Genomic DNA, 18,348 nt, shown 5'->3' with positions numbered 1-18,348 from the left:
TTCAAGGTAATCTGTGCTCGCTGCTTTTTCTAGGCTGCTCTGGTAGAGCGCTATGGACCCAGCCAAAGGAAATTCTGCAGCTGATTTCACTAACTGGATAAAATCAGCCTCTATTGGCACAGGCAGAATTCAGCCCTGAAGGTATATGAATAATGTTTCCCTAACTGGCATCTGATATCGCTCCTTGCATTACGCTCCTGTTAGCGAGAGACAAGCGAGGCCTCTCCGCCTGTCCAGTGGTGCGTGGTGTGCAAGACTAAACTATGAATCCCCACTTAAGGAAGGCAGAGGAACAGGACAGAATGTGATACAGGGGTTATAAATCCTCACTGCGATCCCAGCTAGAAACCAGGCAGGGGTCCTAAGCCTGTTCATCCAGTTACACGAGTACATGTGCAGACACTCTGCTACAGATGACATCACGGCAGCAGATGACCTCAGCCTGCAACAAGGGCAGCAGAAAGCCCTCCCTGCACCTCCCTGCAGAGCTGAAGCAGACCCACTTTTCGCGCTGCCCTTACGCCCAGCCTGCAGCCATGGGTGCTATGCCTGCCGCGCTGCTGGTTCAGTCATACAGATTAAATACACTCTTCTCAGACACGGAAGCTATTATTTCTCTGAGATGATACAGCATACCACACTCTTATTAACCCGTGCCCGACTTCAGAAGTAAATCTGATTTGTGGCTTTCATAGTTAGCTAGTGCTGGTTTGTCCCTGTGTCTGCTCTGACTTTGCTGGATACATTTATGCAGCACCGTATGTGGCAGAGCCCTATTTACTGTGGCCTGTAAGCATTATTCCTCACAACAGAACAAGGAATTGGGGTGGTTGGAGCTTTTTGTTTCACTGGGGAAGAGAAAAGTAAAAGGACAAATGTTAAAAATGTCCCTGAAAAAACTATTTTTGTATTCAGCAGAAAATGACGTGCTATCTGCTAAACAAAGTTGGTCATCTGGGATATTCCTGCATATCTGGTCACCTTCCACAGAGCATCTCAAGGGTCCTGCTGTACGAGACAGGAGAGAGAGTTTCAAAGGATTTGCTGGATTTCTGACGGCAAACATCAAATGGGTATTGTTTCACAAGTACACAAAGTAATAGGGAAAGGGAAGTAGAATTCAACGATGGCCACCACAGAAGCTGTACGTACAGTAATTTGTGTGGTAGATTCATATGTAGATTATGTTACCTAGCAAGCAATGCAAGAAAGCAAAAGAAGCCCCAAACCTTTTTTAACCAATGCTTGATATTTTCAATTACAGTCAGCAAAGTTTATTACTTTAAGAAATTGAACATAACTGTATTAAAACCTGGAAGGTACATGGAGCGTGAGTGACTTTTCATGATCTTGTGACGGGGGGGGAAAGGACAAGACCATGCAATTTCAGTTCCTCTGGGGATTCAGCTCTGTTCTGTTGCTGTGCAATAGGAAGACTCCCATTCACGTCGGTTATTTCGGTAGTCCCTTGCTGTACTGACATGGCTGGTGACCTGCGGCTTGGTGGAAGTCAGCTTGTGAACAGATTAACATACACGGCTGCAGTAACGCTTCCCAGCTCGCCGTGTGAAGATGAAGTCCTACACACACTTCCCTGCACAGGATGTTTCGGTGATCTCGCAATCCATTTGTGGATTGTTCCTCCTGTCCTTTGAGCCGGTTGGAAGATAAACTTTGATCAACGTATTATACTATGCCCTTTGTAATGAAATAATGTTGGATAATATGTATTTAGTGAGGATTTAAATTCCCGAGCTGATTACAAGGCGCTGTTAAGACGTGTAAGGGTTAGCAGTGCTCTGTGTACGCATCTGGAATGATGTGTAGCATTGCAGTGATGTGCTCTTTCTGGTGGCGTTGAAAAGGCAAGGACTTTGTTAGGAATAAATCTGAAAGCATAAACAACTAAAAATGCCAGCGATAGATCTTAATATTCAGTAAGAATTTGGTTTAAGTGGTTGACCAGAAAACTAGGCACCTATATTCTGAATTCTTTCAGCTTTAACAAGTCTGACATCCCAGGCGTGCGACCGTCTCTCCCTGCCTGTTTCCCAGCAGTAAAATGAGCGTAGTAATATTTACTGTGCCCAAAGAATGTTATGAAATGTGACTAATTATGCTTGTAAAATGCTTTTAATAAAAGACGCAGTGGCAGTGCAAAAAGGGGTCGTTAGTTATTAATACATGTGGAGAAAAGAGGTTGTAACTCCTACGGACGCCCTGCTCTGCTGTAGATGTCGCGCTGCCAGCCACCCGTTGTTCCTATTTTTACTACAATGCCTCCGGTTTTACCCCTCACCCGACACGAAGGGAAGCGGCAGGGCGGGTTGTCCTCCTCCATCTCCCTCTTCCCGACCTCCCTGCGGTCACCGGCCCGTCCTGGGGTTAAAGGTGAAACGCTGACAACCCCCTCCCGTTCGGGCCTGCCTCGCTCGTCCCACCCAACAAACCCACCTGGCCAAAGGCCTTTGTGAAACACTTTAAAACCCGACGGAAAAACGTGCGTGTCACACGGATGTCAGACACCAGCCGGGCTGAGACGGGGCTCGGCATTTCCTTGTCGCCTGCGTTTGGAGCGGAGGAAACGTAACCAACGGGGAAAATAAAACTCTGGCTGGGCCGCACCGGGGGGGGGGGGGGCGATCCCACACGGGAGGGAGGCCTGGGCGCGGCGCCGCACGGCCGGGGAGGCCCCTTCCCCGCAGGCCAAGGCCCCGCCCGGCCCCGCCGCGCCCCCACCCGCTGTTACCCGGCCCGGCCGCCCGCGGGTGGGTGAGCGCCCCGCCCCGCCCGCCGAGGCCACGCCCCTCCCCTGCCCGTGCGGTGACTCGTCCGAGCTGCCACGTCTTCCCGCCAACGTCACCCCGAGCCGGCTCCTCCCCGGCCAATCGACAACACCGCCCGCCGCGCCGAGCCGACGGGGCCGAGGGAAGAAAGGCCGGCCGGAGCGCATGCGCCGGCGCCGCCGCAGGGGCCGCCGGGAAAGCGAGTCTCCCGGAGGCGGGTGCGGCCGCCCGGCGGCGCGGGTCGGCAGCGGCAGCGCGGACTCGCTTTCCCGGCATGCCCCGCCACCGTCCCCCGGCCATGTAAGCGCTGCTCGGCAAGAGGCCGCCCCGTTTCCTGGTTGGGCTCTGGCAGCCATTTTGGGCTGAGGAGCGAGCGCGGAGGCCGCGGAGCGGGTAGGGCGCCGGCGGAGGGGCAGGCCGAGCCGAGCGCCGGGCGAAGGCGGGAGCCGTTGGACGCCTGCATCCGCGGAGCGCCCGCCTCGGCGGCGGGAGGTGCCAGGCCGCGACCGCCCCCCCTCAGAGCGCGCTCGCCGTCCCTCGGGCCGCGGGCCCCACGGACATGTCCAGCATGAATCCCGAATAGTGAGTGCGGGCCGGGGGAGGCCCTCGCCGCGACCCCGGGTCGCGCTGCCCCGCGCCGGGGGCGGGGGCGAGCGCGATCGGCAGGCCGCAGGGGGGGGGGGGGGGGGGTGCGGGCGGGTAGGCCGCCGCTGGGCCTGGCGCGGGGGGGGTAGGTGGGTGGGAGGGCCGGGCCTGAGGGCCTCCGGCGGCCCGTCGCCTGTCCCTGGTCACCATGCCCCGGAGGCCGTGCGGCGGCGGCCAGGCGTTAGGCCCCTGGTGCCGGCCCCGGGGGGTTGGGTTACGGGCATCGGGCGGGAGGGTGGGGGGGCGGCCTCACGGCGGGCCATGAAAAGTTAATGATGTCCCTGCTATAAACCGGCACCATGGGCCCGGTGATACGGGTGGCTTCGGCATCCCGCCCTCCTCCCCGGGAGCGCTGTCGGCGCTGAAGTAAGTATGGGCGCACTTGACGGCGACTTTCCCGGACCTCGAAAACATGCATCGGATCCCAGGCTCCAACAAGTGAGAGGGGGATAAAAAACCACCTCTTTGTGAAAGCCGATCTTCCTGGCCGGTTGCTGCTGGCAGCTTAGTAGTCAGAGGTCCACCCTTCACTTTAGCTGCAAGTCATGTGTGTGTCACATGGCTCTTGCAAAACACTTCTTGCCTATGTAGATTTTGCAACGCTGTGACTTGATAATGAAATGCTCTTGGGGCTGTCTTGAGCTGAAATAGCACTTGCCTAGAAAACCTGGTGATGGCACAGTTAGTTTTTTTGGAGGGTCGTTGTACCTCCTTGTGTGAATATGGCCTTTTTCTCTAACTGGCCTGCTTGGGAGTAAAGATGTCTGAGCTCTCTGGTCAATAGTTGTCTGTATCCTGGCAACTGTAAGAGCAGTGGCTTGCCCACCAGGATGTCAGGGACAATAAACCTCATTTTGCTCATGGCTTTTTTGAGTGAATAAGAGGAGAGACTTGGGATTAGTTTAAAAAGCACTTTAACATCCAGCTGTTGCACTCAACACTTTAGTGTTGAAGAGTGCTTTAAGGATTCTTTCACTGATGCTGGCTTTGCTGGCACTCCACTTTGGGATGATGAAGCCACTGTGCCCTCTAATATAATTGAAGTGGTTATGGTATTGAAATGCACATGTGGTATGGCTTTACAGCTCTAGATACCCATTGTTTCTGTTAGTGAATGATACTTGTAACAGCTTTTGCCCTCAAAGTGTGCTTTTCCACACAGATGAGGCTACAGACTTGCATGATCCTGGGTTTTGTGCTTTCTGCTTATAGCAGCATGGTTGTAAGCACTCTGGGCCCATTAAAATCACCTGAAGAACAAATAGGAGTAGAAGGCAAAGTAATTATCAGCTAGTTTGAGGGTGAAAACTAAAGAGGTACATCCAGGAACTCAAGTTACATCTTGGCAAGATTACATATCAAGCATGCTTGTGTGGCTTTGAAAAACACCAAAACAGTAGCTGGAGGTAGTGGGTGAAAGACAAACAAATTGTTCGTGCCTCTGTGGTCATAATGACTCTGAGTTACTTGCATTTACCTTGCTGACTGGTGGGTTTTGTAGAGAGAAACTGCCGGTAAAGTGTTAGATCACTAACACTGTGCAGAAACAGGTTGAAGGGGGCTTTTTCCATAGATTTCTTTCCTTCCCTGGAGCCTCTTGGCTTTCTAGACTGATGCAGAGAGTAGTTTCCTGCAATGAGATACTGAATGCTGCTATGAAGATGGGGAAGATGTTGTGAGGGAGACTTATTCTAAGTGAAGAGTGTTCATTCCTGGTGGCGAGGATGGCTGAGTTCTTCAAAGTGAAACAAAGAGGAAAAGATTAATTTGTAATATTAAATTGCTACTTCCTGACAGGGTTGTGTCCTCAGGAAGAGGGTAGGAGATGGGAAGGGTGGGGTGAGATGGACAGAAAATATTTCACTGCAATATATATACTTGAATCGATGTTAAACCAGGAATAAGACTTACGGGATTATGATATTATACCTCCTAGTTACCTGTAACAGATACAGATGCCCGTTTGTCCTTTTGGAAGTGCCTTGCCTATAATGTACACATTTTCACTTCCTTATCACAGCTTCAGATCAGGCTGTAGCCCCACATCCTCCCTCCTGGGCATACCAGAACTTTTTGAGGTCAGTGGAATAGCTAGTTAAAGTTTTTATTAATAAAAAGACCTGCCTCCTTCAAATTTTGTGTTAAATTTACAGGATTAGAAGCTGCTGGTGCAAGGGTTTGAAGGGAGGATGTGCTTCTGAGAGCTTCCTTGAAACTAGTGGACTAGTTAGTGTGTGTTTTTCATTTGAGTGAAGTGGTGGATGACATTAGTGTTAATGTTTGGAAGCTAAATTCTCAAACACCTGCCCCCACCTAGCACTGGGATGTGTTCCTTCTGTGTTCCTCCCCCTCTTATGGTGTTTAAATGAGTGAAATGTCAATATTGACTCTGTTGTGACTAGATCATGTTGGCTTCAGCATTTCCTACCCCTTTTGCAACTTGCATGTAGTAGGCTTGCTAGCATAAACACACTGGTGGGTGAACTATCTGACAGCCAAGTGGTATCAGGAATTAATCTTGGTCAGTGCTCTGTAGTGTCTGGATCTTGTTCTAGATACTTTAATCTACGGGAGATGAGGAAATTGAGTGCTTTTTGGAGTAAATCTGGGGGTTTTTGCATTCTTACCTGTGTGTGGGTTTTCAGTCTTGTGTGATGGTGTTCAGTAGATGACAGTTGAGCGACAGCTTCTGGATTGCTGGAATCATCTGAAAGCGTTTGTGTTCTAACCTTTCTAAACAGCAATCTGCGATGCAAAGTGGCATTATGTCTTCTGGATTCTGTTTACTTACACAAACAGTGTGCAATCAGAGTGACAGTCATGCTCCTCTTCAAAATTTCTTGGGTGGTAGAACAAAGACTGGGGATTTGAGGCTGCTGTGAGTACCTGTTTACTGTAAACTTGCAGCTGACATCAGTGATTAAAGTCGATTCCAGCAGTTCCTTGTTGGAGACAGATGACTAGGTAATCTTGTCTGTTTTGGCATAAAACCTTCCTGGCATTTAAAAATCTCCACATGTCTACCTGTATAAACAACAGTTTCTTAGAGGCCCATAGGTCCCTTGTTCCACACAGCGTTGGCCAGGTCTGTTCTCAACTTCCTGGTCTTCTGCTGAACTTGCTGATTATTGCATGGAAAATGCATGTAACAGGAGCGTGCTGCTCTCTGCTCAAAAAATTCAGGGTTGTTTTAGAGGTGCCTTTTTTTTGCAAGATGCAATTAAATTTAGCATATTGCTTTGGCAAGAGGAAGTTACCATGTCCTCTTCCTGATAGGGAGGATTTGAAAGGCTCACTCTTACTGACAGCTCCTACCTGCCTTGCTGCACATATTGTTCCAATGTGCTCTCTTATGGGTGCTAAGTATAACTTGCTTTTATAAATGGTGAGAAATAGTTGCATGATAATCCTGAATTCACACTCACTCCAAGTAGTGTGGAGAGGGCTATGGTGTATAGCTCAGCCTGCTTTATGAAGGCTCCCTAAACTGGAAGAGCTGAGTTAAGTCTTCAGGTTTAAAGAGGAAAATTCAGTGGCTTCAGAAATGGCTGTGTAACTCTTCAGGAGCTGGTACTAAAAATTAACCTGCATGGCTTGTTGGACACATCACTAGGGTTTAACCCATTAACACAAATATTCTATCAGTGTAGTGCAGTCTAGAAATAGATTTCTGCAAACTTTCATAGCTTGTTTTCATTTTACTTGATTTAAATGGTTGCTATACCCTGAGAGCTGTCTCTAGCATCATACCATGTGTAACAGACTGCCCATTTAGTTCTCAAGGCCCCTTATAGGCACCTGCTGTACTTTGAAAGGTCCTAAAGCAACTGTACCTAGAAAGGCAGACACTGTATCATTGGAATATGGAATGATTTTAATTTTTTTAAATCTAAATAGCAAGGTTTTACTTAGACTTGCATCAGTTCAGAGATAATCTAAGTGTTAGTCCTGCTTATCTGGTAAAACTAGGTTTTTGTGACACAACACCCATTTCTAAGATCAGAGACAGAGCTAACCCAGTAAAGGCCACTTCCAGCCATGCTGCAGCCTGAGTGGCATGGGTCCTGGTTTTGGTGGGAGCGAGGCAGGTGGCTTAAGTCACCGTATGAACATGTGGTTCTCACTTGCTTCTGGGAATACTGAAGCCCAAAGTGAGGGAAGGTCTTAATAGCAAAGATGTCAAACCCAGTATTTAAGGCTTCTGGGTTCTTGTTGCGTTAACAGTAGTGGTGTGTATAAACCATTATCACTCTTGTTTGGTTCTGAACAGTAAAAGATTTAATAGCAGGGTAGATCTGGTTGGGAGCTGCTCTTAGCACTGAGAGTAACACAGGAAGACAAGTTACTTGATGTTTGGAGCCTGAGAGGACCTGAATTCCCCTTGGAAGCAGGGGGAGACTCTTTTAAGTGAGTTTTTCAGACTCATAGCTGAAGCCTTACCTACACCAGGAAGGAATTAATTTTTTCTGCTGATTTTAGTGAAAACAATATAGAGGTAATATTCATGTGTTACCATTCTTAAGGGGATTATAACATGCTGCAAGCTCTAATACTTTCAAGTGTATTAGTGCTTACTGTAAGTAATAATTTAAGATTGCTGAAAATTCTGGTTTTGCAGAGAACAACAACTGAAACTTCCTGCTGAAGTAGGAAGGAGCTGTTTGAAGGCTGAGGCAATTGTGGCTTCAGTTTATGCATAGTCCTGGGGAAGAAGGTATAGGTTTAACAGTGGACCAGGTCTCAGAGCTGTTGTATCTTATGTTGGTCTCCAGGTTACATAGAGTTTTTCTGCTTCTCTTGGGGAACTAAATTATTAGCGAGGGTAAGAAGTTTTAAATGTCTCTTGCTGCAATTGCTCTTGGGTAGACCCTTGCCTCAGTTCTGTTGAGGCAGCAGAGCTGAGTAGCTGAGGGTAACTGTAACACTGGTCAGTACAGTCCCACTTCAGTGATCCTTAGGCTTAGACCACATTTTTTTGTGTTAAAGCACAATGCATCAAACACTAGCTTGTCAGTGTGACTGTGGTGGAGTTTCTGCAAGTGGAGCCACAGGAAATGCAAACATGTGCTTTTGAAGCACACAGGGAGGTGGTGCTCAGGGCTCCAGGTTGTGAGGTGGGATTTTGGTGTCACCTTATGGGCAGGCCCAAGCTTCAAGAAACATGTGTTTTGTCTGTGATCACCAGTGTAAGAGTGCAAGCAGTAGTAACACTTCAGGTCGGTAATAGTGCTTCATCTATCTTGAAGCTGTTAAGATATGTGGGTTGTGATGTAATGTAACTTATCTCCCCTGAACAGTTTGGGTGAATAACTGTCATTCTACTAAAACCATCTTGCCTTGTATTATAATGACTTGACCGGTAGTGAGTTCTGTGACCATAAACTGCTAGACATCCTTTGACTTTGATGTTTTTTTAATACTTGAGTGCTTTTAGCTCTGTGCTGTGGGAGAAGGTTGCATTTTCAAGGATCAGCTTATTAGTTGCTACACTCTACCACTTTGGATTTCTCTCAAGGCTAGAGAGAAGTGCTGCAGAAACTGATAAAAGTTTCACTTGAGTATGTTCTTGCAGCTTGGGACCAGCCAAAATGCCAGTCATTTGGGCACTTGGGCAGAGGAGTGGTGAAAAGCTGAGCAGTTGACCATCTGCTTAGCTGTTATCAGCTGGGGGTGGATGCAGTTTTCTGGCTGGACTCCTACCAACCAGAGTCAGTGGTGGTACTGGGGAGTAATAGGTGGGGACAGTTGACTTCAAGCATTTGCATACACTTTATCTTCTCAGTTTGGTTAAGTGGGCATAGAAATGTCTGTGGTAAACTCTTATGGTTCAATGAGAACAGGACTTAATCCTGGACACTACAGGGTTGAAGTGTTGTAAACCTAGAATGGGTTAGTCTTGTACTTACAAAGCAAAATAACTTGTGTAAGTGGTGGTTTGTTGCTTTTTCTCTGCTACTTGATCTCTAGTATTAAACTGCCCCATTAGTCTTACAACTAACACAAAATCTAATGTTTTGCCAACAATGAAATTTTCACTACACTCTGAAGTATAAGACTAGTTGGTCATTGATGATACTGTGCTTGTTCCCTCAGTGTTGGGAAGACTCAAGCAAAAAAGTCACCTCTTCCAATGTGACTTGAGAATTACTAATACCACACCTGACATCCTCTAGAGAATGAATGTATTTTCATCTGACAATGGCTTTAGCTTTATTTTAATTCTTCAAAGGCAAGTGGAGTAATGGTCACTGACAGCTGCTAATTGTCATGGAAGGTGGATGTCTGTTTTGCTTTAGCAGGCCACTAAACTTGGTGTTCATAGCTTGTATATTTAAATTGCATATTGTGCTGTTGGATTCTGCTGGAACTTAAATTTGGGTAACTTAAATGGAGGGAAGAATTGGTTGCTTTTGGCTAGCTACATGGTATTTGTGAAACTGGGCAGTGGAATTAAGCCTTTGATGTTAAAGAAGATGCAAAGATGATGGCTCTGGACAGCAGCTACTACTACCATCTGCATGTTACTTGAGTCACTCAACTGAGCAATGAGGCAGGCTCGCACTTAATTGTGAAGCATGATTTTAATCTTACCTAGACCACAAAGGGCTGAAGTGGGACTTTTGTTAGTGTTGGTGATAGCTACAGTAATGTCCCCAGAGTAACTTCCTAGGAAAGCACAGTTCTGCACAAAAATGCTGTGTTAAGAACATCTACCTTGCACTTCCTTTACCAAGTAAATTGTGAGAGCATCTAAACTGGATAAAGAAGCTTGGAGTTGTAGGTGACTTTCCTAGTAGTGAATTAATTTACCCTTCTCAAACATCATAATATACTAGCTATAAGGAACTTGGTTCTTGATAGTGTTTTTTAAGTGACTTAATTTTTTTTCCTTCTGCAGTGACTATTTATTCAAGCTACTTCTGATTGGAGACTCCGGTGTTGGGAAATCTTGCCTTCTACTTAGGTTTGCAGTAAGTGATCATGCTTGAAACTTTACGTAAAGAAAGCTACCGGGTACTTAGCAAGAACTTCTCTGCTATAAGAACTACTTGAAAGGACTGGTGTGTGTCAGGTCTGGTATACCAAGAAATGATTAAAGTATTGCAAACCCTTCCTGTCTTCTGCATTTGTTTCTAGCTGATGTATTTGTTAATGAGTAATAGGGAGAGAAATAATATCAAGAATATGTCCGATTACTTGAGAACAAGATATCTTAATTTAACTTCTGTCATTACACTAGTGGTAGAACACTGAAGGTGGAAGAACATACTTGAATTCTGGGGTGTGTGCCTTCAGGCATGAAGAGTACAAATGTGTCAGAGCATGACCTTGATCAGTTACTACTTGATCTGAATATTTTCAGCCAGATGAAGTTTGATATCTTAATTGAAAAGGCCTACCAATTGCTTAGCCAGAGGGAGAAGTAATTTAAATAATACTCTAGGAATAATAAGGCCTTATGCTTCTTTTAGTGAATAATAAATGGTAAAATTGCCGGTGGGCTGCTGTGGCTGAAATTTGATGCAAGAAGCTCTAGTTTTCCTGTCAACAGGAAAAGTTAAAATGGGTTTGACAGCTCTTGGTGGAAGAAGCTTGAGTCCAGTGAACTATGTGCTATGTCAAAGCACAGCTTTATGTTGCCATAGGAGGAGAGGAATGAAGAGAGAATATGGGGCATTAGTTTAGAAACTAGAGTTTGATACTACTGCAAGATGATGGCAGCAGTTTCACAGCCTAAACAATTGCTCTGGGCACTCTGGAAAGAGCCTGTTGTGTTTCACGTCATTAATATGAAATGGTGGTCTGTGTACAAATAGCATCACCTAAATTAAAGCTATTGCAACTGCAGTTTGCACTGTATTGGGACAGGGAGACACTAAAACCAGTGTGAACGCTGGAAAGGTGGAACCTGCTCTGCTTGCAGAACTGGAGGCAGTGGGCTGGAAGTGACACCAAGGCTGGAGCATTACTTCCAGATCAGTCTAGCCTGCTTCTCTTGCAGATACTTTTGAATTAATTTTGACTTCATGTGAATAATCCAACATTTCTTTTTTGATAGCCAGCTTAAGTTTGTGCTCAGTTATCTGGTGTTTCTTCACCTAAGTAGCTTTTTCCTTTAGAAATTTGACTTTAAGCTATTTTACCCTGACACTGCAGCATTCGCTTACCTGTGTTCTTCCTACTGTAGGTTAAACAGCATCAGGCTTTTCAAACATACCCTTTTGAGTATTAAATGTTAAGGAAATACATGTCATGCCATTCTAAAAGACTTAATATTTTATTTTTACTTGCATGTGTTCCCTCAGGCAGATGCATTACCTAAGCTGTCTTCCATTCACAACCCAAAGAAATCCCTTGCTTTCATGATAGCTGTTGGTTGCATAAAGCCTTTTGTGGTATATTTTACATGAAGTTCTATTCTACTGGTACTTTGGGAGTAGAAACTTCCTTCATGCGGGAAAGCTAACAGTCACTGAAGGTAGCAAAGACTGATCCAGTGCTTCCTGTCTGCCGTAAGGCCTGCTGGAGACTCAGGTCCATGCAAGCTGCTAAGCCAGTGCTGCATTTTCCTTCCTGTATTTACACAGACCGCAGAGCAGAGGACTTAACATGAGTACCCAAGCTGTAACTCTAAACTGCCTTAGCAACCAGCTGTGACAGCAGAGGATCTAAAATTCAGATGTGGAGTGTCTGAGGCAAAGCCTCTGACTTCTTGTAGCTGCTGTGTAATACAGATGAAAAACCATCAAAGGAAAATAAGTCTGAGGTGTTTTAATAACAGTAATGGTTTTTCTAAGTAGCTCTTCACTGCCAACATGAGCAAAGACTCCTTTTTAAACTACAAAAGTTCAAAAGGACTTAATACCATGGGATTTCCAGAAAAGAGACTCTTTGACTAGGTTTTGGAATGTAAATCTTGTTGGAGGTGCTTTTCAAAAAGCTGCAGAATTTTCAAAAAGTGAATCCTCAGTGAAAATACCTAGCTACCTGCTGTATGTTGCCCTGAGTGATCAGACTGTTTTTGCCAGGGAATGAGGTACCTTTGTCTGCCTGGTGCTTGCCTCTTGCACAATAAAGAAGGTGACTGCAGAAGAGGTGCATCTGGCTTCACTTATGTTCACTCTTTCTCCTAGGATGACACGTACACAGAAAGTTACATCAGCACGATTGGTGTGGACTTCAAAATCAGAACTATAGAACTAGATGGGAAAACAATCAAGCTTCAGATAGTAAGTACTATTTCTCAACTCCTGGGTACTTTAATCTGTTGAAGCATGGAATTATATTCATAACTGTTGGTAGTTATCTTTGTACTTTAATCATTAAAATATAAATGATATCTTTCCTGTTACAAGATGCTAGGCAGTTTTTACAAAATTAGAAGACTTCCCGTGACCTGTCACTAAAAGAGGATACTTATCAAGGCTGTCTCTCTGAAAGAGGAAATGACCAAATTTATTCTCCTGGGAAGAAAAGAAAGCTTAAATATTTAAAAGGCACTATGGGCTGTGAGCTGCAGAAGGGTAGAATCCTCTGCTGGAGTGCTCTCATTTCAAAACTGGTGTAGTTCTGCAGGGTTTAGCAAGGATTTGTGTAAGTGCAAGAACATCACACAGTTGTCCAAGATGCTGGAATGCTACAGCAGCTGTTAACAGCAGGCTGCACTGTCTGGTGCTGGGAACTCTGCTTTTGTTGACCTGAATGGAAAAACTGACACAAGTGTGTGTAACTGGCCTGTCTGCCTTAGCACTGGGCAGTGTTTTCTGGTTATGCTTTTGGCCTTTCACTTGGAATCAGCAGAGGAAGAGACTTGGCAGTTCTTTCCTCTAATCTTGAAGCACTCTAAAAGGGTGCCTGGTGTAATGAGATCCAATATCTATGCAAGGTCACACAATCCTTGTCAGCCACTGCTTCCAGCTCAAGCGGAGGCTCTCAGGACTTGACGGCAATGACTCAGGGATTCCAGGCTGTGTTGTGGAGCAGGAGTCCAGTCTACGGCCACAAGTTTGAGTTGTTGTGCTTCATCCTTGAAGAGGATGTTGCCTTTAAATACCTTCACTGCAGCTCCTGTACCAAGGTGGTTGAAGGGAGTGGTCATGGTAGAGACCCACATCTCTGACCTTATTCCTAACAGGTTTTCAAGCCCTGGCTCACATTTGTTCTTCTGACCACTGAGCCATGGCTGCCTCATGGGTCAAAACTGCTTAATGCTTTTTTCAGTGAGATCTCTTGACTACACTTATCCGAAACCAAACAAATGAGCGCTTCTAGAAAAGTACCTACTGAAGTGTAATTCTCAGCTAAAATATCTTGATATTCTCAAATCCTATTTGATGCATGCAGTTTCAGAGCCACTTCTGTAGCTGTGACTTGGATATGCTTGTAGCTGGATGGCTGATCAGCTGAGCTGTATCTCTGGAAGCTGATATGTAACACTGGTACAGCTACGCTGCAGTAACTGATCCTGTGATTTGTCTTGTAGTGGGACACGGCAGGACAGGAGAGGTTTCGAACTATCACTTCCAGTTACTATAGAGGCGCTCATGGCATCATAGTTGTGTATGATGTTACAGATCAGGTAAGTGTTAAACCTCTGTCTGGAGAGTTTCTCCAGGTGGAATACATAGCCTGATAAGTAAAAAAAAAAAAACAAACCCCTGGGGAATTTAACAACTTGGCACATCTTAAGGAGACAGTGACCATGTTCTTCAGGCTGTGTTAAGGTTTATCAAGCCTGTGTTTATCAAGTATGTGTTAGTCTCTGGTTTGGGGCTAAACAGAGGAATAAAAGGAGCAGTGGGACCTGTGGCTCTAAAGCAGTTGTATCTTAGGCTTAACCTAAAACCTGCTGGGCAGGTAATTGATTGTTCTGTGTGAATACTTCTCACTCTGCCTTTGGTAGTGGGAAGTCTGAGTTACTGATGGAAATTGTTGAAAGATTTCTGAATGTACTTGAATGTTGGTCTACAATTAAAAACTGGCATTCAAAACAGAAGTTTGTCAGCATGTGTGCAGGATACAACTGAGCCAGTGTTTTCTGTGGAAGAGTCTCTGAAAATTACTGGTGCAGTTGTCCTGTTTGAAGGGCTCTTAGGAGAAGTGTAGTGTTTCCTGAATTAATAGAAAAAGAACAGTCGGGTTCAGACACTAACTTCATATCAGTTCTGCATTTCTGGAGTTAAAAGTTGTTCCAGCATATCTACAGCAATGTGGTTTGCACCAAATGCCTGGTGTTTTGTAAATACCTGGGATTCCTCTGCTTTCAGCTGTGTTGTGTCTTATCTCTCCTACAGGAGGAGGAAGAGTCCCAGATGGTAGAAGTTGTTGACTATTCAAGATAGGGAGTGGGGAAAAACAAAGGGGGGGAGGCAGAGGGGAAGTGCAGCAAGGGAGGAAGGCCTGAGTGTGTAGGGCTTGGAGCACAGACAAAGGAGCTGAGTAGGCCCTGTGTTGCTTCATCCACCCTGAGGCAGTCAGGGGAGTACTATAGCATTAGAGCAGAGAGTTCTCTTGTGGTTGTGAATCGCATTGGTAAGTACACTGCTTCGTACTCTTTCCCAGTCACTACGAGTAGTGCTGACCTTTCCCCTTGGTTAAGGGTCTTGCTTACAGTTCTCTTACCTCCTAGGAGTCTTTCAATAATGTAAAACAGTGGCTGCAGGAGATAGACCGTTATGCCAGTGAAAACGTCAACAAGTTGTTGGTGGGAAACAAATGTGATCTGACCACAAAGAAAGTAGTAGACTATACAACAGCAAAGGTACGTTGGTTTTGATGGGTATTTGCTTTGGTTGAGCACCTAGCCTGGACTGTAATGCACTTGAGTAAGTTCTGGTGCAGGGAAGTGTCTTGGTACACAGATGCCAAGGTGCTGTAAACACAGGTGGTTTAATGACCCCCTGCAGCACAAGGCATTGTCAGACTGGAGTTTGGGAGTGGGATGGTGGCCTAGGAACTTGCAGCTTATCCAGAAGTGCACCAGCAAACAAGGTGAGGTATGAATCGGTGTATGAGCTTACTGTTCACTGTTTCTTGATTTGCAGGAATTTGCAGATTCTCTTGGAATTCCATTTTTGGAAACCAGTGCAAAGAATGCCACAAATGTAGAACAGTCTTTCATGACCATGGCTGCTGAGATTAAAAAACGAATGGGTCCGGGAGCAACAGCTGGTGGTGCAGAGAAGTCCAATGTTAAAATTCAGAGCACTCCAGTCAAGCAGTCTAGTGGAGGTTGCTGCTAAAACTTGCCTCCCCCCTTTTGTCTCACAACAATGAATTTGCAATCTGAACCCAAGTGAAAAAAAAAATTGCCTGAATTGTACTGTATGTAGCTGCACTACAACAGATTCTTACCGTCTCCACAAAGGTCAGAGATTGTAAATGGTCAATACTGACTTTTTTTATTCCCTTGACTCAAGACAGCTAACTTCATTTTCAGAACTGTTTTAAACCTTTGTGTGCTGGTTTATAAACGTGTAATCCTTGTTGCTTTTCCTGATACCAGACTGTTTCCTGTGGTTGGTTAGGATGTATTTTTGTTTTGATGTTTCTATTGGCATGTTTAGATGTCAGGTTTAGTCTTCTGAAGATGAAGTTTAGCCATTTTGTATCAAACAGCACAACAGTGTCTGTCACTTTCCATGCATAAAATTTAGTAAGATACATGTAAGATCTGATTTGCTAGTTCCTTCTTGTAGAATTATAAATGGAAAGATCACACTATCTGATTAATAGTTTCTTCATACTCTGCATATAATTTGTGGCTGCAGAATATTGTAATTTGTTGCACAATATGTAACAAAACTGAAGAAATGTTTAATAAATATTGTACTTATTGGAAGTAATATCAAACTGTATGGTGATAAATATTGTCTTAATTTGTATGGCTAAGGGGGAAATCAGGCTTGCATTGTGCACAAAACATATCTGTGTGCAGCCATGGCGCTCAGACCTTCTAGTAGACCCGAGACCTTCCCTGCAACTAAAACAAGTGACTGTGGCCCAAAAGCCTGAGCTGTCATGGTGCTTAAGGCACATATGCTGTACCAGAAACACCCAGCCAATGTTCATGGAGGCATAATGCACTCTGAATGTACAACAGTTCCCAAACTTAGGCTTGGAACTTAATTTATTTCTCAAGGACTCAGTGTAGGGAAATTCCTGTCTGCTTTGCATACTAGAGGAGAGAACAGTATTTCCCTAATGTGAATGATTTCAACGTAACCTTGAGGTGGTATAACTTTCTACTGGTATATTATGTCTTTTCTATATACTGTTAATTCCATCCTCTTTTAATCAATACTCTTCTGACTTAGTGCAACAGCTTAGCTTCTATTCAGTTCTGTGTAGAGGCAGCAGAAGGATGAAATGGGGACAGTGAAGCCCTGCAACAGACTGTTGCTCAAAGTAAGGCGCTATCTTGAACAATTTGGAACTAACCAGCAGCCAAGAGGTTTTGGACAGTGTGTGATTCTTTGTACAGAGCTAATCAAATCATTAGTGCCTGATGTCTAGCTAAAAGCCACAGGAAAGCTAGCCTATAACACTTCCTATACATGTAAAATTGTTCAGCTTTATCTAAACTCAAATGTTCAGCCTATTCTGTAAATAGTCTCATGTTTGAAAGACCATGTAACATTCCCCTAGTAGTAAATACACCCTGTGATAGTAAAAATATAGCCTAGGTATGTTGTGAGGTATAAACTAAAATTGGTGCAAATATCCTCTGACTTTTTTGGGGGGGGGGGAGGGGAATGACTTTGGCTAACAGCTTTCTTCAACATAGTTGCATCAATCAACAGGCAATTGTAATACATGAAGTATTGTCATGGTTAAGTTGAACTCTTCCACTTGAGACCTTCACAATAAAGTGATGTGCTTTCTATTAGAGATGTGCTTGTTGGTATAATTCGTTATATAATGTGACTTGCTCCTCCTTGGGAGCAGCAGGAGTAGTGAGTGCTGCTCAGATCAGGAAGCAAGTCAGGAGGTATGTGAGGGTAAAACATCTTCCCTTCAGAGAAGTGCACAAATGAACTTAAATGTCAAGATGCCTGCTACATACTATCCAAAACAATGTTAATATATACAGTAATAAAAGCATTGCAAAACCAACTTGGGCTACACCAGTTGTTTGGTGGTTATTTTTTTTTTCCTGTAAGTTGTTATGGTGTTACTGTGCTGTTAAATGCCAGAGTATTGCGTGTGGAAGAGGGTAGAGCAGGCCTGCAAATCCTGGGCATAGGCACTGTAGTCTCTTATGTGTGAGCTGAAGTACAAAATACCTTTGACATAATAGGTTAGGCTTAAGCCTTGCAAGTGGTAGCAAACAGGCGCCAGGAGCCTTTCCTTGCATGTAACTCCCAGCGAGTGCTGCTGTAGGCTTTGTTTAGACATTGCTCTGAATGCCCACAGGTATGAGACCTGGTGTTGGTAAAGCTGGTGAGGCCAGTCCTGCTGTAACCAGTTGCCTGAGCCTTTTTGTTGAACTTAGGCTGATCTATGAGTTGTCACCTGCAACTTGGCAGTAAAAAACAGTAGTCCTTTAAGCTGAGCAGGTGGAAGATGGGAGAGTATCAAAAAAACACCTCAAACCCCAGTGAAGTATTTGCCATTCCTAACTGCTTCAGTCTAACTATGCTTTCACCTTCTACTGGTGCAGTACAGAAACTTCACTTTGTTCTGCTCGCAAGAATAGGCGGAAATGATGTATTCTGTACAAGAACATGATGATCACCATTTAGTTTAAAGGTTAATTAAAGTCAAGTACCAACATTCTGTAGCTGGCTGCAACTTTTTTTTTGGCCACTTACCTTGTTCTGCTGCTTCACAGATACCCTTTTCTGTTGCAGAAAGGGTTTGGAAAGCCTTCATGAGTGTTTTGGGAGCAGTGATGAACTGCACTTGCTGTAGAGGG

At 44.8% G+C, this 18,348-nt stretch overlaps 1 protein-coding gene across 1 annotated transcript; it reads left to right on the top strand.

Annotated features, from left to right (window-relative positions):
- Nucleotides 1-2,936: 2,936 nt before the first annotated feature.
- On the top strand, nt 2,937-17,546 carry RAB1A (RAB1A, member RAS oncogene family). Its single transcript, XM_054821260.1, is given in 8 exon segments — nt 2,937-3,014; nt 3,017-3,283; nt 3,286-3,368; nt 10,330-10,402; nt 12,566-12,661; nt 13,915-14,010; nt 15,061-15,192; nt 15,476-17,546. Coding segments are annotated over 8 exon segments (1,008 nt in total). The 5' UTR covers nt 2,937-2,951; the 3' UTR covers nt 15,674-17,546.
- The last annotated feature ends 802 nt before the right edge of the window (nt 17,547-18,348 follow it).

Source organism: Grus americana, chromosome 3, assembly GCF_028858705.1.
Source record: "Grus americana isolate bGruAme1 chromosome 3, bGruAme1.mat, whole genome shotgun sequence".
In the NCBI taxonomy this organism is placed as follows: Eukaryota; Metazoa; Chordata; class Aves; order Gruiformes; family Gruidae; genus Grus; species Grus americana.
The sequence above is the reverse complement of the archived record's forward strand: the minus strand, read 5'-3'. Positions and strand labels throughout refer to the sequence as shown.